The 14,190-nt window shown below is 42.0% G+C and overlaps 1 protein-coding gene across 1 annotated transcript; it reads left to right on the top strand.

The window, feature by feature from the left end:
• The first annotated feature begins 221 nt into the window (after positions 1–221).
• On the top strand, positions 222–12,317 carry LOC124989710 (serpin B9-like). Its single transcript, XM_047559686.1, has 7 exons — positions 222–574; positions 2,130–2,307; positions 7,061–7,198; positions 7,806–7,923; positions 9,293–9,435; positions 10,263–10,418; positions 11,534–12,317. Exons 2-7 carry the CDS (start codon positions 2,140–2,142, stop codon positions 11,936–11,938), a joined length of 1,128 nt encoding a protein of 375 aa, XP_047415642.1. The 5' UTR covers positions 222–574; positions 2,130–2,139; the 3' UTR covers positions 11,939–12,317.
• Positions 12,318–14,190: the final 1,873 nt, after the last annotated feature.

The raw sequence follows: 14,190 nt of genomic DNA, 5'->3' as shown, positions 1-14,190 counted from the left end.
TCCCTCCTTTGTGTAAGGCAGGAGGCTCAGAATACAGACTTACAGGACTTTCCTCCCCTAAAATCCCAGTCTGTCATTCTGCCTTTGCTTTCTGGAAGCAGGAAAGCCCAGAGGTGCAGGTTCTGTGTCCTTCCCCAGCCCCCATCCTGTTTCTCCCAGCGGAAACTGCTTCCTGCCAGAGTTGGTTATCAGTTTAAGAGTACTTTTCGGTTTCAGTTTCTACAGAGCAGGCAGTGCGCAACAATAGCCCTCAGCAGGCCTCTGGCGTGGGGTTCCAGAGCATACCAGTAGGTAACAGAAGGTGATAGTGACCCATTCCTGGGTAGGGAGGAGACCCTATCCGGGCTGTGACCCACGTCACCCTTTCGCCTTCCCTGGGGCAGTGTGCTGCGGGTTGCAAGACAGAAATTCCCGCAGCCAAACAGGGCTGTTAAAAGGTCACTGCAAGCGCTGAGTCCCCAGAGTGCAGCTGCCAGAGGCACAGCTTCAGGATCCTGCTCCTGTGATTCGGACGGAGGTCCTTATCCTGACCAGGCACTGCAACTAGAAGAGGTGGTGTTGCAGAAGGTGGCAGGTGAGAGCTTGGCTGGGCAGGGCAGGGTGTGGCCAGGATCCAGGAGAGGCAAGTTTTTGACACGTGCTGGGAGGTGGGATCCTAGAATGGGGAAAGTGAGCAGGGTGAACAGGAGAACCCCAGAAAGGGTGCCATCCTGAGTTTACAGAAATAGCTTCTTCAGTGGTCACAGCTGTCAGTGGCACAGTTGGACCTGGCTTGGGCTGGTCTCAGAGAAGGACAGCATGATTCCAACAAGACAAGGATGCTATGCAGCCCCGAGACTTCTCTCCCAGCCTCTGGTCTGCCCCCTGGTTGGCCCTGGCCCTCACACTGGTGGGAGTTTATACTCCAAAATCACAACCACCTACTGGCCCTATTTGCTCATCTCTCCTCTCTGCTCAGAGAGTCACAGCATGACTTCTGCCTTACCTCTTTCTGTCTCCAGTTCAAAATCAGAGCACCTTTATTCATCTGAGATTTTCCCTTAATTTGCCCCTAATTGAAGGAGCTCTTGCTTTTTCCTGAGCATGGTCCCAGGTGAATCGGGTTGCCAGGCACCTTTCCTGCAGAGAGCAACCAGTCTAGTGGGTCCAATAATAGATGAGACAGGGAATTACAAGAAGGAGTGATGAGTAAGGGTGGGGGGAGGAGGGGGCTCCAGAATAGGACATCAGGGGCCTCCTGGTGGTGACTGAGGAGGGAAGTGAGTGATTTGAGGCTGGTGACAGGGATGGAGTAGGGAGCCTTTTAATTTGGATAACAATGTTTGAAAGGCTCAGAGGTGATGGGAGATATTAGGGTGGGTAGAGGTGGAGGCTGTGAGAGGGGGAGGCTACAGCAGGGGATGGGGCCAGGCAGATGGGAAGCCATTTACGAAAGGCAGTTTTGAGCTTTTCCCCAGGGCCATGGGGGTTTTCAGAGAGGGGTCATAAGATCAAGAGAGCACTTCTCTCTCAAGATGCTGTGTGTCTGTCCATCTGGAGTGCTGATGTGGGGAGCCCACGTTCTGAGGCTCCCCAGCCCCCTAGATTGCATTTTACTGAGCAGGGACTGATTGTAATGGGGACACAGGGACAGGGAGGTCAGAGGCTCTGGAGAGGAGCCAAGTGGTTGAAATAGGCACAGGTCACAGGGAATGGAGTATGGAGAGGGGTAGGAAGATTTGGGAGGGGGCTGAAGGCAGGCTTGGACAATAGGTTTAGGGGGACCTGGGAGAAATGGAAGGAGTCAGGGAGGTTTCCCAGGGTCTAAGGTCAGCCACTGGTGAGGGGGTCTCATTGTCCAGAGGTGCCCACTGGTGTTTACATTGCACCTCCTCTGGCTTCACCTACCCCCTCCCTGCTCTTGCTCTGACCTGCCACCTTCTGTTCTTCTCTGCGTGCTTTTCTGCTCTTCCTTGCCCTGCCCGTGTGCTGTCCTACAGGCACCAGTCCCTCCCTCACACGCACTATCTACTCCCCTGGCTGTTGCTGGCACTAATAAGGTTCCGAGTTCTCAAGAAAAATGAAAGCAAAGCAGAGACAACACAGTGTTCTCAGCCCATTTCACTGTTTTCTTTCTTCTTGGCCCCCAGACCCTGCATCATGGATTCTCTTTCTGAAGCAAATGGCACCTTCGCCTGCCAGGTTTTGAAGATGCTATGTCAAGACAAACCTTCACATAATGTGTTTTTTTCTCCCCTGAGCATCTCCTCTGCCCTGGCCATGGTTCTCCTGGGGACAAAGGGGAACACCAAGGTCCAGATGGCTCAGGTAAGCTTTCCTGTCACCCAGGAGGAGGGACTGGTCTATAAGTCTTGCCTCCTGTCCCCTCCTTGAGTTTTTCCAGAACTGTTAAGGAAGGAGGTGTGTGTGTGGACCATTTCAGGGAAGAGGATGAAGGAGGAAGAAAGGGGGAAGTCAAGGAGTCTCCTCCAGTGAGATTTTTATTTTGTGTGAGCATGCTTGGATTGTTTCCCCAATTAATAATCTAGAGAAGACTCTCAAAATTTTGCCTAGTTGTTTGTTTAGGAAATGATGAGAAGTCTGTGTGTACTGAGTGGTAAAGCATGTGGCTAGCATGGCTGAGGTCTTGTTTTGCTAATATCTATGTCTTATTTTGGAGTAAAGTTCTGTCACTGTAATTTTTCATTGGTGAGCAATGTTGATAAGTTTTGAGGTTTTTTTCTACCAGCCTGTCTTGCTGAGTGGGGGGATAAGCAAAAATATGCAAATATGCAAAGGATGGTTACACACTTGCACAAACATTCAGTGAACATCTGGAAATGATTAAGAATCAGTCCCTGCCTCTGAAGGTTTTGGGGGTGGGCAATGTAGGGTGCCTGAGAAAAAGGCTAAAAGCTTGTGGCATTGTTGAGCACTACCGCCTGCTCACACCTTTATGATGGGAGTAGTAGGACCTGATGTTTCAGTGTGACTTTCTGTTTCCTGGGGGACCCTTTTCAGTAATGACTGCTCATTTTAATAATTTCCCACCTCTGATGAAGGAGCGAAGGTTTATGCATAGAGGGGAAGTTCTTTCTGCCTAAGTCTTGGAATCTCTTTCTAGGTTTTAGGCTCACTGAGAAACCCTTTCCAACAAAGTGTAAATTGTGAATTACCAGTTCAAAGTCAAGAAATAAGAAGCTGAGGGAAAGGTTGGTCAATGGGCATTACATATCAGTTTGATAGGAGCAGGAAGTTCTGGTGGCAGCTGCACAGGAGGGTGACTATAGAAAAGGATGATGTAGTGTATGTTTCCAAAAGGCAACTATGTCTGTGAGTTTACCAGATGTGACATGGAAGATCCACATGCCTCCAGGGTTCACCTGGATAATAGCCACATGCTCATGACACATTGCTGCTTATAACCAGGAGGGAAACTCTAAGGCCGCAGAAATATTCTTGAAGGTTATTTGTTTTCCTTCATGTTATAAGTAGTAAGAGACCATTATAACAATCTTTGAAAAGGAAAGTTGTAAAAAAAGAAAAAAAATCCCTGTCAACTCACTCTGCAGAGACAGCAATCTGAGAATGGGAGGCATTTTCTTCCAGTCTCAAGTCCACGTTTTGGATTTAAATTTTACACTCTGATGATCAACTCTGTTTTTATTTTCATAAAAGTTTTTTTTTAATTAATAGGAGGATTCAGTGTGTTAATTCATTGAAAGCAAATGCTCAACATTAGTTAGCTATTACTATAATGTGATATCACAGTCTCAGGTCAAATTGCTGTTAGCTTTCACTTTCCAACTGTGGTAAAATACACATATAAAATTTATCATACTAACAATTTTTTAGCCTATATTTCAGTGGCATTTTTTCTATTTTTGACATATTTTCTTCTCAATAATCTATAAACCTGATGAAATGAATTTAGTTGATTTTTATAGTTTTCCTTGTTATAGGAGAGTGTATATTGCATGAGAAATATAGCTGCTGGGGTCCAGCCCTAGCAGCATTTGGGGGTCCTAGGTGGATGGGAGGCATCAGCATGGTGGAGAAACAGCACACAGAGACACCAAGTGTTCTGAGGCTGAATCTGTCTTTATTTTTTCTGCCAGCCTTTTTATAGATATTTTTTCTATAGTAATGATTATATCATTTTATGGCTAGTTTAAAACAAGAAAAACCTTCAAAAGTACAATCCATGCTTCTTTTCAAAGTACACTTTCTCTCTGTATGTCAGCCCAGAACAAAACAACCTTATTTCCCAACTAGATTAAAACAACCTTGTCTCCCAGTTAAACTGAAACAAACTTGTCTCCCAGCTAAGATGAGGGCACCATGATCTGCCAGCCTTCAACCTTCAGAACAAACACATCACTAGATTTTCTGAGAAACCACCCCCGCCATGAACTCCAGTGTTTAACAGTGAAAAGTTTTTACTATTATTAAAGGGCAAAGAAATCAAATTATAGTTAATATTTAGTCTATTCTAATTTCATATAATGGCAGACTACAATCTTATTCTGATTCTCAAAGAATTAGACTAAACATAGGAAAGGCACAAATTATGTTTATGACTAACCTAAATGTTTTTATTATGTAAAGTATCTCTAGAATCAAGTATTAAAACTAGGAAAGCAACAAAGGCTAAACACCACATCCACGTTCAGAGGAATGCCTCTTTATCCATCTATTATTATACTAACGCAATCACAGTCTCCTTTAAACTCAAGCACAGCCACAATTGTTTATTTTCATATATTTTATCTATATATTATTGCTAAATTTTTATTGTGCACTATTTTGTGTCCCAATACAGTAAAACCTTCCCAATGTTTTTCCAAAATGTTTCTTTTTTTTTTTAATTGTAAACAAATGGGATACATGTTGTTTCTCTGTTTGTACATGGCATAAAGGCATACCATTTGTGTAATCATAAATTTACATAGGGTAATGTTGTTTGATTCATTCTGTTATTTTTTTCCCTTCCTTCCCACCCCTCCCACCCCTCTTTTCCCTCTATACAGTCCTTCCTTCCTCCATTCTTGCCCCCCTCCCTAACTCTAACTCTAACCCTAACACTAACCCCTCCCATTCCCCATTATGTGTCATCATCCACTTATTAGTGATATCATTCGTCCTTTGGTTTTTTGAGATTGGCTTATCTCACTTAGCATGATATTCTCCAATTTCATCCATTTGCCTGCAAATGCCATAATTTTATCATTCTTTATGGCTGAGTAATATTCCATTGTATATATATATACCACAGTTTCTTTATCCATTCATCAATTGAAAGATATCTAGGTTGGTTCCACAATCTGGCTATTGTGAACTGAGCAGCTATGAACATTGATGTGGCTGTACCAATAAGTTTCTAATAATATAGATTATTAATATTAAAAAGCAACTACACATGGAGACATGCCATGCCTATGGCCCCCAAGAGGGAGGACAATCAATAGAACCATGTCAAGTGTTGAGTCCTCTATTCCAACAGACTGTGTCAAGTGTCAGAGTGGCAGGAAATAGATGCAGCAGAATATTAGAAACAAATTCCCTCCAAGAGCATCTATACCTTTCAAAAATCTTACTTCTTATTGTTTCTTATTTGTATATTTGGATTCTTTTGGGGGGACTTTTTAAAATTAAAATAACTATTTAACTGATATACAGAAACATAAAAATTATACATGTTCTGGAGTAACTATGTGATGTTTTAATTCATGTGTACATTATGTAATGTTCAAGGCAGGTAAGCATATCTATCACCTCTTTTATCATTTCTTTGTGGTGAAAGCATACCATATCTTTGTACTCTACATTACCATTCTCTGTAGTCACACCTACCATGCAGCAGCCACCAGAACCTCTTGCTGCTCTGTAACTCAGTATCCATTGAGCAACCTTTCTCCATGTCTATATCTCTCTTCATTTGGGAATTCATAATTTACACTTTGATGAAAATAATTTAGTTTTCTTATTTTAACAATTTATCTGTATTCATTTATGTATAATCTCTTTTTCATCTATAACTTTCCTCCTGGATACTTCAAAAATATTTCTTATAATTGCTGATGTCTGTTTTGTGAGGACACGTGTACTTTCTTTGAAAGAACCACTTCATTGACCATTTCATGTTTTTCACTAATTTCTTAGGAATTTTTCTGTACCTTTTCTAACATCATGAGTTGGAACTTTCAGGATTTCATTATTTCCTTGGAAATTAAAAAACAATGCTGTTTTTACTTACCTTTGGTCAAAGGTCTGGTTTGGTCTGGTAACATAACTTTTATTTCGATTATTTTCTAAATTATCTGTTGTATATTTAGAAAAGTATTTAAAATCTTAACAATCATTTATTTAGAAAGTGTTTGCAATAGTTACTTAGTAGGTTCATTTTCATAATGTTGGTGTATTATATGCAGGTTATTGATATTTAGTTTCCTACACTGAGGTCGTTGAATATAAACCGTGTATGTTCTGTATTTCAGAGTCAATTAAAACTTTTTATATGACACATTTTTTGAAATATGAAGTATAATATATATATTATCTCTATAGGATGCTTTTGTAAGAACTCTGTTTTATTCTTTTGAATCACACTGCTTATTTTTACACTTTCATTTCCTTTTGAAGATTATCATTATGATTGCATTCCTCTCCATTTTTTTCTTGGATTTTTAGTGTTTTTAACTGCATCTTTTTTTTTTTTTAACTGCATCTTTTTGTAGGATAAACTATAGAGGCAAGTTTTCCTCTATCTCTGACCCAGTTATGCTGGCCATGGGATGCAGGACTCCACAGTCCCTTTTCTGAACCTCTCTTGCCCCTTTCACTTTTTTCTCTCATGCCTCTATAAACTATGCAGAGAGCTCGGTGCAGGTGCAAGAGCCATGTCTTTCACTCGCCAGTTTCCTGGCCCCTCTCTCCACCCACCCCACCAGTGTCACTTCTCAATTAGAAACAACTTCCTCTCAAAGGATAATTTTATGGACTATTTGAGAAAAAAACTGCTTGCAAATTCTTGTTGAGACCAAGATCAAAACTGAGAGAGTTTTATTGCTTTCCTTCACAGGCCATGTCTTTAAACACAGAGGAGGACATCCATAAGGGCTTCCAGATGCTTCTCACCCAAGTGAACAAGCCTGACTCACAGTACTTGCTTAGAACAGCCAACAGGCTCTTTGGAGAGAAGACTTGTGATTTTCTGTCAGTAAGTGGAATCAGTAGAACAATAAATGTCCTATTTAAACTACTTAGTGATATCCACTATGGAAGAAAGACCCTAAAGGCCAGGCATGATGGCACACTTGGGAGGCTGAGGCAGGAGGATGGAGAGTTAGAGGCCAGCTTGGGCAACCTAGTGACACCCTTGTCTCAGAAACAAAATTTAAAAATGCCTTGGGATGTAGCTCAGTTGTACAGCATCTGCCTAATGTGCTGAAGGCTCTGGGCTCAAGCCCCAGTACAACAAAAACAAGCAAATAATTGAACAGAACCCTAGAGAACTTGAGAAACATATGGCAAACCGTTTTTATAAAGACCCCAATTTTATGACCATACCTTGTATTATTTCAAAGTAGACTGTATCTAAAACTTCATGTCATTTCATTCATTCACCTCTGGTTATTCAGGAAGTAGGACATACCTCCTTACAAACTCAGGTATTTTGTTAACTAGTAGCTTAAGATTTGATCATGTTTATGAGATATTGTGTTCTCTTTAATCAAAAAAGCATCTAGCTAGCATGCAGAGTGTCTGGAAGCTCACGGACATTTTATTTAGCAACATGGCCTCACTGAACCCTTTTTTCTCCAAAGACATTTAAGGAGTCCTGTCTTCAGTTCTACCATGCGGAACTGGAGCTACTGTCCTTTTCCAAAGCTGCAGAGGAGTCCAGGAAGCATATAAACACTTGGGTCTCAAAAGAGACAAAAGGTCAGAGTCATTCCAGTCTCCTTCCACCCCATATCCATCCTCCCCTCCCCTCTGGTCCCCCTCCTCCTCAGTGCTAATGTCACTGTTGTTGCAGAAGGTCAGAGCAAGTTTGCCTGGCTGAGCCTCGTGGTGTGCTTGAAACTTAATGGTTTCAAGATGTGATCAATGCTCAGGTTTTCCAAATCAGAGATTAATGGTGTCTGTTCTCCTAGGACCAGGCTGGCTGATACAAGTGTCTAAAGAAACTCATAGGCCAAATTTCCCATTTAATACTTTACCTTAGAACATACTGTCACTTGCCTGTATTATTCACATGGCAGGTGACTGTCATCTCTAGGAGAAGATCAATGACCAGATCTTCTCCAAGTCCTGCCCTTGACCCTCCTCTTCCTGGGGTCAGTTTGGACTTCCTCCCTGCCATGTCTACATTAACAGGTAACAGGTGACTTCTACGCCACTTTCCTATCTCTCACTTAAGCACCCTCATTAGACTTGAGAAGTCTAGACTTGATTACTCAACTACAGAGCCTCTTTCAGGGCTGATCAGTTCCACAGACTGAAATCACCCTCCCTGGGGTTTAAAACTTATTTATTTCTATTTCAGAGTGTGAAATGTTCTAACATTCATCCCCAAGATCAATGATGATATTTTAACCATACAGATGCTTATGCACCACTAGGAACATCCCTATTTCTGCTAACAAATGAGACCATAAAAAATGGAGGTAGTCCTTTCCCCTATTTCTTCTTGGAATCTTTAGTGCTTGTGCACTTGAGGCAGCAAATTAGCAGGGGTGCTCTTAGTTCCTTGGAAAGGTACCCTTTGAAGCCAGTGTAAGGAGGAAGTACTTTCCACTATCCAAATCATTATCTGTTCCAGGGATACCAGGTGCCAGGAGGATGCAACAGTAATATCTCTTCCAGTAGTTTCCAGAAACTCCTCCTGTGCCCCTGGTGTGGAGCCATTCATTCTGGTTGCCTCTGGAATGTGGCCAGGTAACTGTACAATGTTAGAACTGGGCCTGACCACAGAGCCTTAGACTTGACAGCGCTCTTTCCCATAGTAGGTAACTTCAACTCCTACCCAGTCCCTCTCTCCTTTGGTGCTTGTCTTCTTGTCCAACCTTTTGTCAATTTTCTACTTTGTCCCAACCTGCTTTCCTTTAGTGACTTTTACCATCTTCACTTGGTGGCTCTTCCAGTATCTGTCGTCTTGAATACCTCTTATAGCTGGGATTTTTAACTTTTGTACCTAACCACCCAAACTCACCACATTTGAAACCAGACAGGATCTCCAGGACATAATGTCATGCTTATTCACCACAGGTTCATAAAAAGCAACTGATAGAATCTCTCCTTGTCTTGAAAGGAAAAATTGAAGAGTTGCTGCCAATTAATTCAATCGATCAGCAGTCCAGGCTGATTCTTGTCAATGCTATCTACTTCAAAGGAATGTGGGAAGAACAGTTTGATAAAATATGCACGCGTGAAATGCCTTTTAAAATAAACCAGGTGGGGAGAATTTTTTAAATATCATGCTAGTCTGATGTAGAAATTGAATACATTAGGTTTACTTCATAAGGTATAAATGGCTAAATATAATTTCAAACTTAGCATCTCTCTTGATTAATTTTAAACTCATTAAGATTATATGAATAAATAATTCTTGCTGTGTGTAATGGTTTGCATCCTTTGTTGGTCTTACTACTTCTGATAACTTTTATACATGTATTGCTATAATCTAATTCTGGAAACTAAAGTTTTCTGTAAACCCAGGTGCTTTGAAAGTAAACAAAAAATAGGTGATATTTACACACATATATACAAATGTCAAACACAAGACAGGGTAGAACAGGGAATGTGATTACACATTTCTTTAAGGTTTTTTTTTTGTTGTTGTTGTTGTTTTATGCTTTTTCGATCCCAGGGCCTTAGGTACCCTATATCCCTGAGCCGCAAGTCAACCTTTTAATCAATTTTTAAAAATTAAAATAGGCTTTCGTTTGAATTATTAATAATGACATCATTATTAATTCAGCATATGTTGCTTTGTAGTATTAAAAATGAGTGGCAAAAGCCTTATTCAACTGTGAGGTATATCTTCAATTAAACCAGAAATTAGAATAGTTGGCCAAATTCTCTAATCCCTTAAAATGCAATTAAATACAATAAGGAAGCTTGTATGCATTAACTCCTCCCCTTCTTTATAAGACATATTTTAGATAACTATTAATTTTTAGCAGTGCTGAACCACCACTCATTTGACAGCTTCCTTGCCCCTTTTTGTACTGTTTAAAATTCTGTGCTAAATTCTGCACTCATCTATTCATCCCTCCCAGGAGGAGGAAAGGCCAGTGCAGATGATGCATCAGGAAGCCAAGTTTAACTTCGCCTACATCAGCAAGGCCCAGACACGGGTGTTGGAGCTGCCCTACGCTGGCAAGGAGCTGAGCATGGTCATTCTGCTCCCGGATGATGGTGTGGACCTCAGCTTGGTGAGTCTGGAGGGGTTGCAGACCTTTGCACTCAGAATTTCTAAGGGAAGAATGAGGTTAATCCATTTATCCTTTTTCACGGGAGCTCCATCACTGTTTCTGACACTTGCATTTACCCTTCAAGCGGGTGATACATATCAACTCAGCATGCAGAGCACGCTTCATTCAAGACTGATTTCTCCCTTACTCTATGTGAGACCCTGCCAATGACATAACCCATCTCAGCCTCAGTTTTTTTCATCCCTAGAATGGGGTAATGATGATGTGCACCTGATGGTGGTATTATGAGGACACAATGGGGGCAACTTCTGTAACACGCATAGCATGTCGCCTGACAAAGAGTAAACTCTCTACAGATGGGACCCATCGTCACCATCACTGTCAGCATTATATTTGAATTCTAAGAACCTCGACCAGAAGTTGAGAAAATCCTACATTTTGACCTAACAAAGCATGGAGGGGAGAATGGTGGCTGTTAGGGAGGTATGAGGTCCAGTGCTCAGTTGGCAGAACAGAGACAGCCCAAATGGACCATCCCTGTCCTTGCTTCCATGTGGTATGATCCCTACAGATCACAGCCAGAGAGTCACCCATCTTCTCAATGGTGAAAGTGGAATGTGATGACCTAAGGGACCTCTGTCAGCAGAGCAGCCCCATGGGCTCTCCCTCTGTCCAACTCTCTAACTGTGATGATCAGATTCCACACACAGTGCCAAATCCCACCTTAGGCAGATATCCCTTTTCTGCAGAGCCCTTCCTTTTCCAGTCTTTTTTTCTTAGGAGCAATGGTTCATTGTCTTCAAAACTAAGCCTCATTCAAACCAACAAATACCACTAGCAAAGCACCATCTACTGGGCATGGACATGTGTCAGAGTTGAAGATATTTTGTTAGTGGTTGGATAAAGAGAGGAAAGCCACAGTCTTCCTTCAGGGAAGTCACATATGGGACAGCACGTGGGGTGGTGGACAAGTCAGAGCCCTCACAAGCTTCCTGGCATTTGTAGGAGCTGCCTGTCTTGGGTGGACAAGTCAACATAGAATTTTCATGGAAATGTCTGCATACCTGTTTATATGACTGAAGTCTAAATGTGAACTTGTGATTCTGGTCTTTCAGGTGGAAAATAACCTTACTTTTGAGAAACTTGTAGCCTGGACCAAGCCAGACTTTATGAAGAATATTAAAGTGGAAGTCTCTCTTCCAAGATTTAAACTGCAGGAGAATTATGACATGGAGTCTGTGCTTCAGCGTTTGGGAATGGTTGATGTCTTTCAACAGGGCCAGGCTGACTTTTCTGCAATGTCAACTGAGACAAACCTGTGTCTGTCCAAGGTCGTGCACAAGAGTGTCGTGGAGGTGAATGAAGAAGGCACTGAGGCTGTGGCGGCCTCGGGCGTATATCTTTTGGGATGTTGTGCTGTCTGTTCACCAAGGTTCTGTGCTGACCACCCGTTCCTTTTCTTCATCAGGCATAACAAAACCAACACCATTCTGTTCTGTGGCAGGTTCTCATCTCCCTAACGATGTACTTCCTGTACATGGAGAGTTTCCCTCTTTCAGTGTCCCCAGATTCCCTCTGTAGTTTCATGAGCATGGGCCTATAGGTGAACACCAAGTTCAAAGATGAGGGCAGGGTTCTAAACCTTCTGAACAACTGCTATTGAGCCAGGATCATGGAAAATAGGCTGTCCTGATTCCCTGTTGTATTTAGGATGCAGGCAGTACAGATGCCACAGGATATCTTGCAAAGTTTCCTAGACACTCGAAGCATCTTTGTTACTTATTCCACATGCTATGCATACTCATTATGCTATGCTTTTCTGGTACCTCACATCTTGTCACCCACTTGCCTTAACCGGATTGCCTCAATAATAATAAATGCTGCTGAATACTGAAACCAGAATTTTGAGATGAAACTTGATTCTGTTGGCAGGTGATATCTGCACAAGCTGCAGGCTTCTGCAGCTGAGAAGTGTTTTAGCTTTTAATGGTGGGCCATGCCTACTGGTATTGCAATAGACCACAGAAGCTCACCTTCCATTTCTTCCTCTTTCTGGGTTCTTGTCTTATGACTTCAACGAATGAAATTCACAGACCAGGAGGGGAGAGTATAAAGGTAAAACTTATTGAAGAACAGGATTACTCTTTCACTGCAAGAGGGAACATGATAACAGGTTTTCTCTGACTGAGTGTGCTGTTCTAAGGGTTTATATAGGACTTGGTTCACTGCTTTTGGTTCAAACTTAGACTAATTAGAGTTTGGAAACCTAGGAATGCTATTGATCAATTCTTGAGTTCCAACTTACATTCAGGTCTGCCCTGATTCTATTTTTCATGGTAGGACAGGATACAGGAGGTTGAAGTTATGGATGGGCTGCAGTGCTATGGGAGCAGGCTTTTGCAGTTGGTGTCCATACAGTACCTAGACCTGGCAGTTAAAGGATAACAGATTATCAGGCCTGGGTGCCTATTCACCTGGGGCTAACTTACCTGGAGTTGGCCTGCTTGGGTGCTAGCTTGCCCAAACTATATGGTGGGCTCCACAGTGCTACAGGCCAAGCTTGCTGACCCACCCAGGCTGAAACTCCTCTGCTCCACCACTCCATGGCTCTGTTGCCACTTTTCATGACCTGGGAGCCATGTCGATACCATTACTACTATTCCAGTATTCCTGGCACCTGAACTTAAAAAAAAAAAAAAAAAAATTTTTAACATGTTGGGGACTATGCCATGCGGATGGCGCTGGGATGGCGCTTGGCAACCAGCCAGAGGTTGCTTTGATCACATCGGCGGTGAGGAGGTTGATTGGCATAAGTACACCCACGTGATTTATCATTGGTCGTATCCAATTAAGTCCACGCACACAACGTGTGCACAGGTGCTCCTGCTCATGCCTGCTCATTTTGACCTTTACCATGATTGGGCAGCTAGCTCTCGCCTAATCTTTGCATAATTGGCATCAGCCCTACCCTTCGCCTCCTGGAGGGGATATAAGCCGGCTCTCCTCCAGCGCCGGAGGGTTTTTTTGTTTGTTTGTTTTTTTTTTTTTTAAGAGGTTGGAGGTTCCAGGTTCCCGAGTTTCCTGATTCATCAATAAACCGTTCCGAATTCAAGAGCCTCGCTACTCTTTTGTCCCCTGCGCCAAATTGACTCCGCTGGATGGTGTCATTAACACACATATTAATTTTACCTTCCTTAGGCATTCACCATTCACTAGGTATGTGCCAAGCACTGCATTAAGCACTGGAGACACAAAACGACAGAGTTATTTGGTTATTTTAAAACAGTGCTGCTATGAAAATGCATTCATGTGAATTTGCTTGGATACCAGTTTTCCATCATTCTGCATATATACATACCTAGGAATGGAATTGTTGGTCACGTGGTAGTTCTATTTAACTTTTTGAAGAAGCACACATTGGTTCCTCAAACACAATTGCATTGGCTGAACCATGTAACATTCTTAGCAGCAGTGTATAAGATTCCAATTTCTCTGCATATCCTCACCAACACTTTATTTTCCATTTTTTTGTTTATTTAAAAATTATGACCTTACTAATAGGTGTGAAGTGGTCTCTCATGGTGTTTTGTTTTTGGTTTTTGTAATTTTTTGATTTACAGTTCTTTGACTAATGATATTGAGCATATTTTCTTGTGGTTTTTTGCCATTGAAATGGTGTGTCCCCAAAAGCTCATTTGTTAGGTAATGTAAGAATATTCAAAGGTGAAATGATTAGATTATAATTCTGATCAGTGGATTAGTTCATTTGACA

The sequence above is a fragment of the Sciurus carolinensis genome, chromosome 7 (genome assembly GCF_902686445.1).
Source record: "Sciurus carolinensis chromosome 7, mSciCar1.2, whole genome shotgun sequence".
NCBI lineage: Eukaryota > Metazoa > Chordata > Mammalia > Rodentia > Sciuridae > Sciurus > Sciurus carolinensis.
This window is presented reverse-complemented; position numbering and strand designations above follow the sequence as displayed.

Bases quoted from the DNA above. Each gene is read 5' to 3' on its own strand.
- LOC124989710 (XM_047559686.1), top strand. From the start codon at position 2,140: ATGGATTCTCTTTCTGAAGCAAATGGCACCTTCGCCTGCCAGGTTTTG. The intron at 7,924-9,292 runs GTCAGAGTCATT...TTGTCTTGAAAG, and splicing joins GGTCTCAAAAGAGACAAAAG to GAAAAATTGAAGAGTTGCTG. The intron at 10,419-11,533 runs GTGAGTCTGGAG...CTGGTCTTTCAG, and splicing joins ATGGTGTGGACCTCAGCTTG to GTGGAAAATAACCTTACTTT.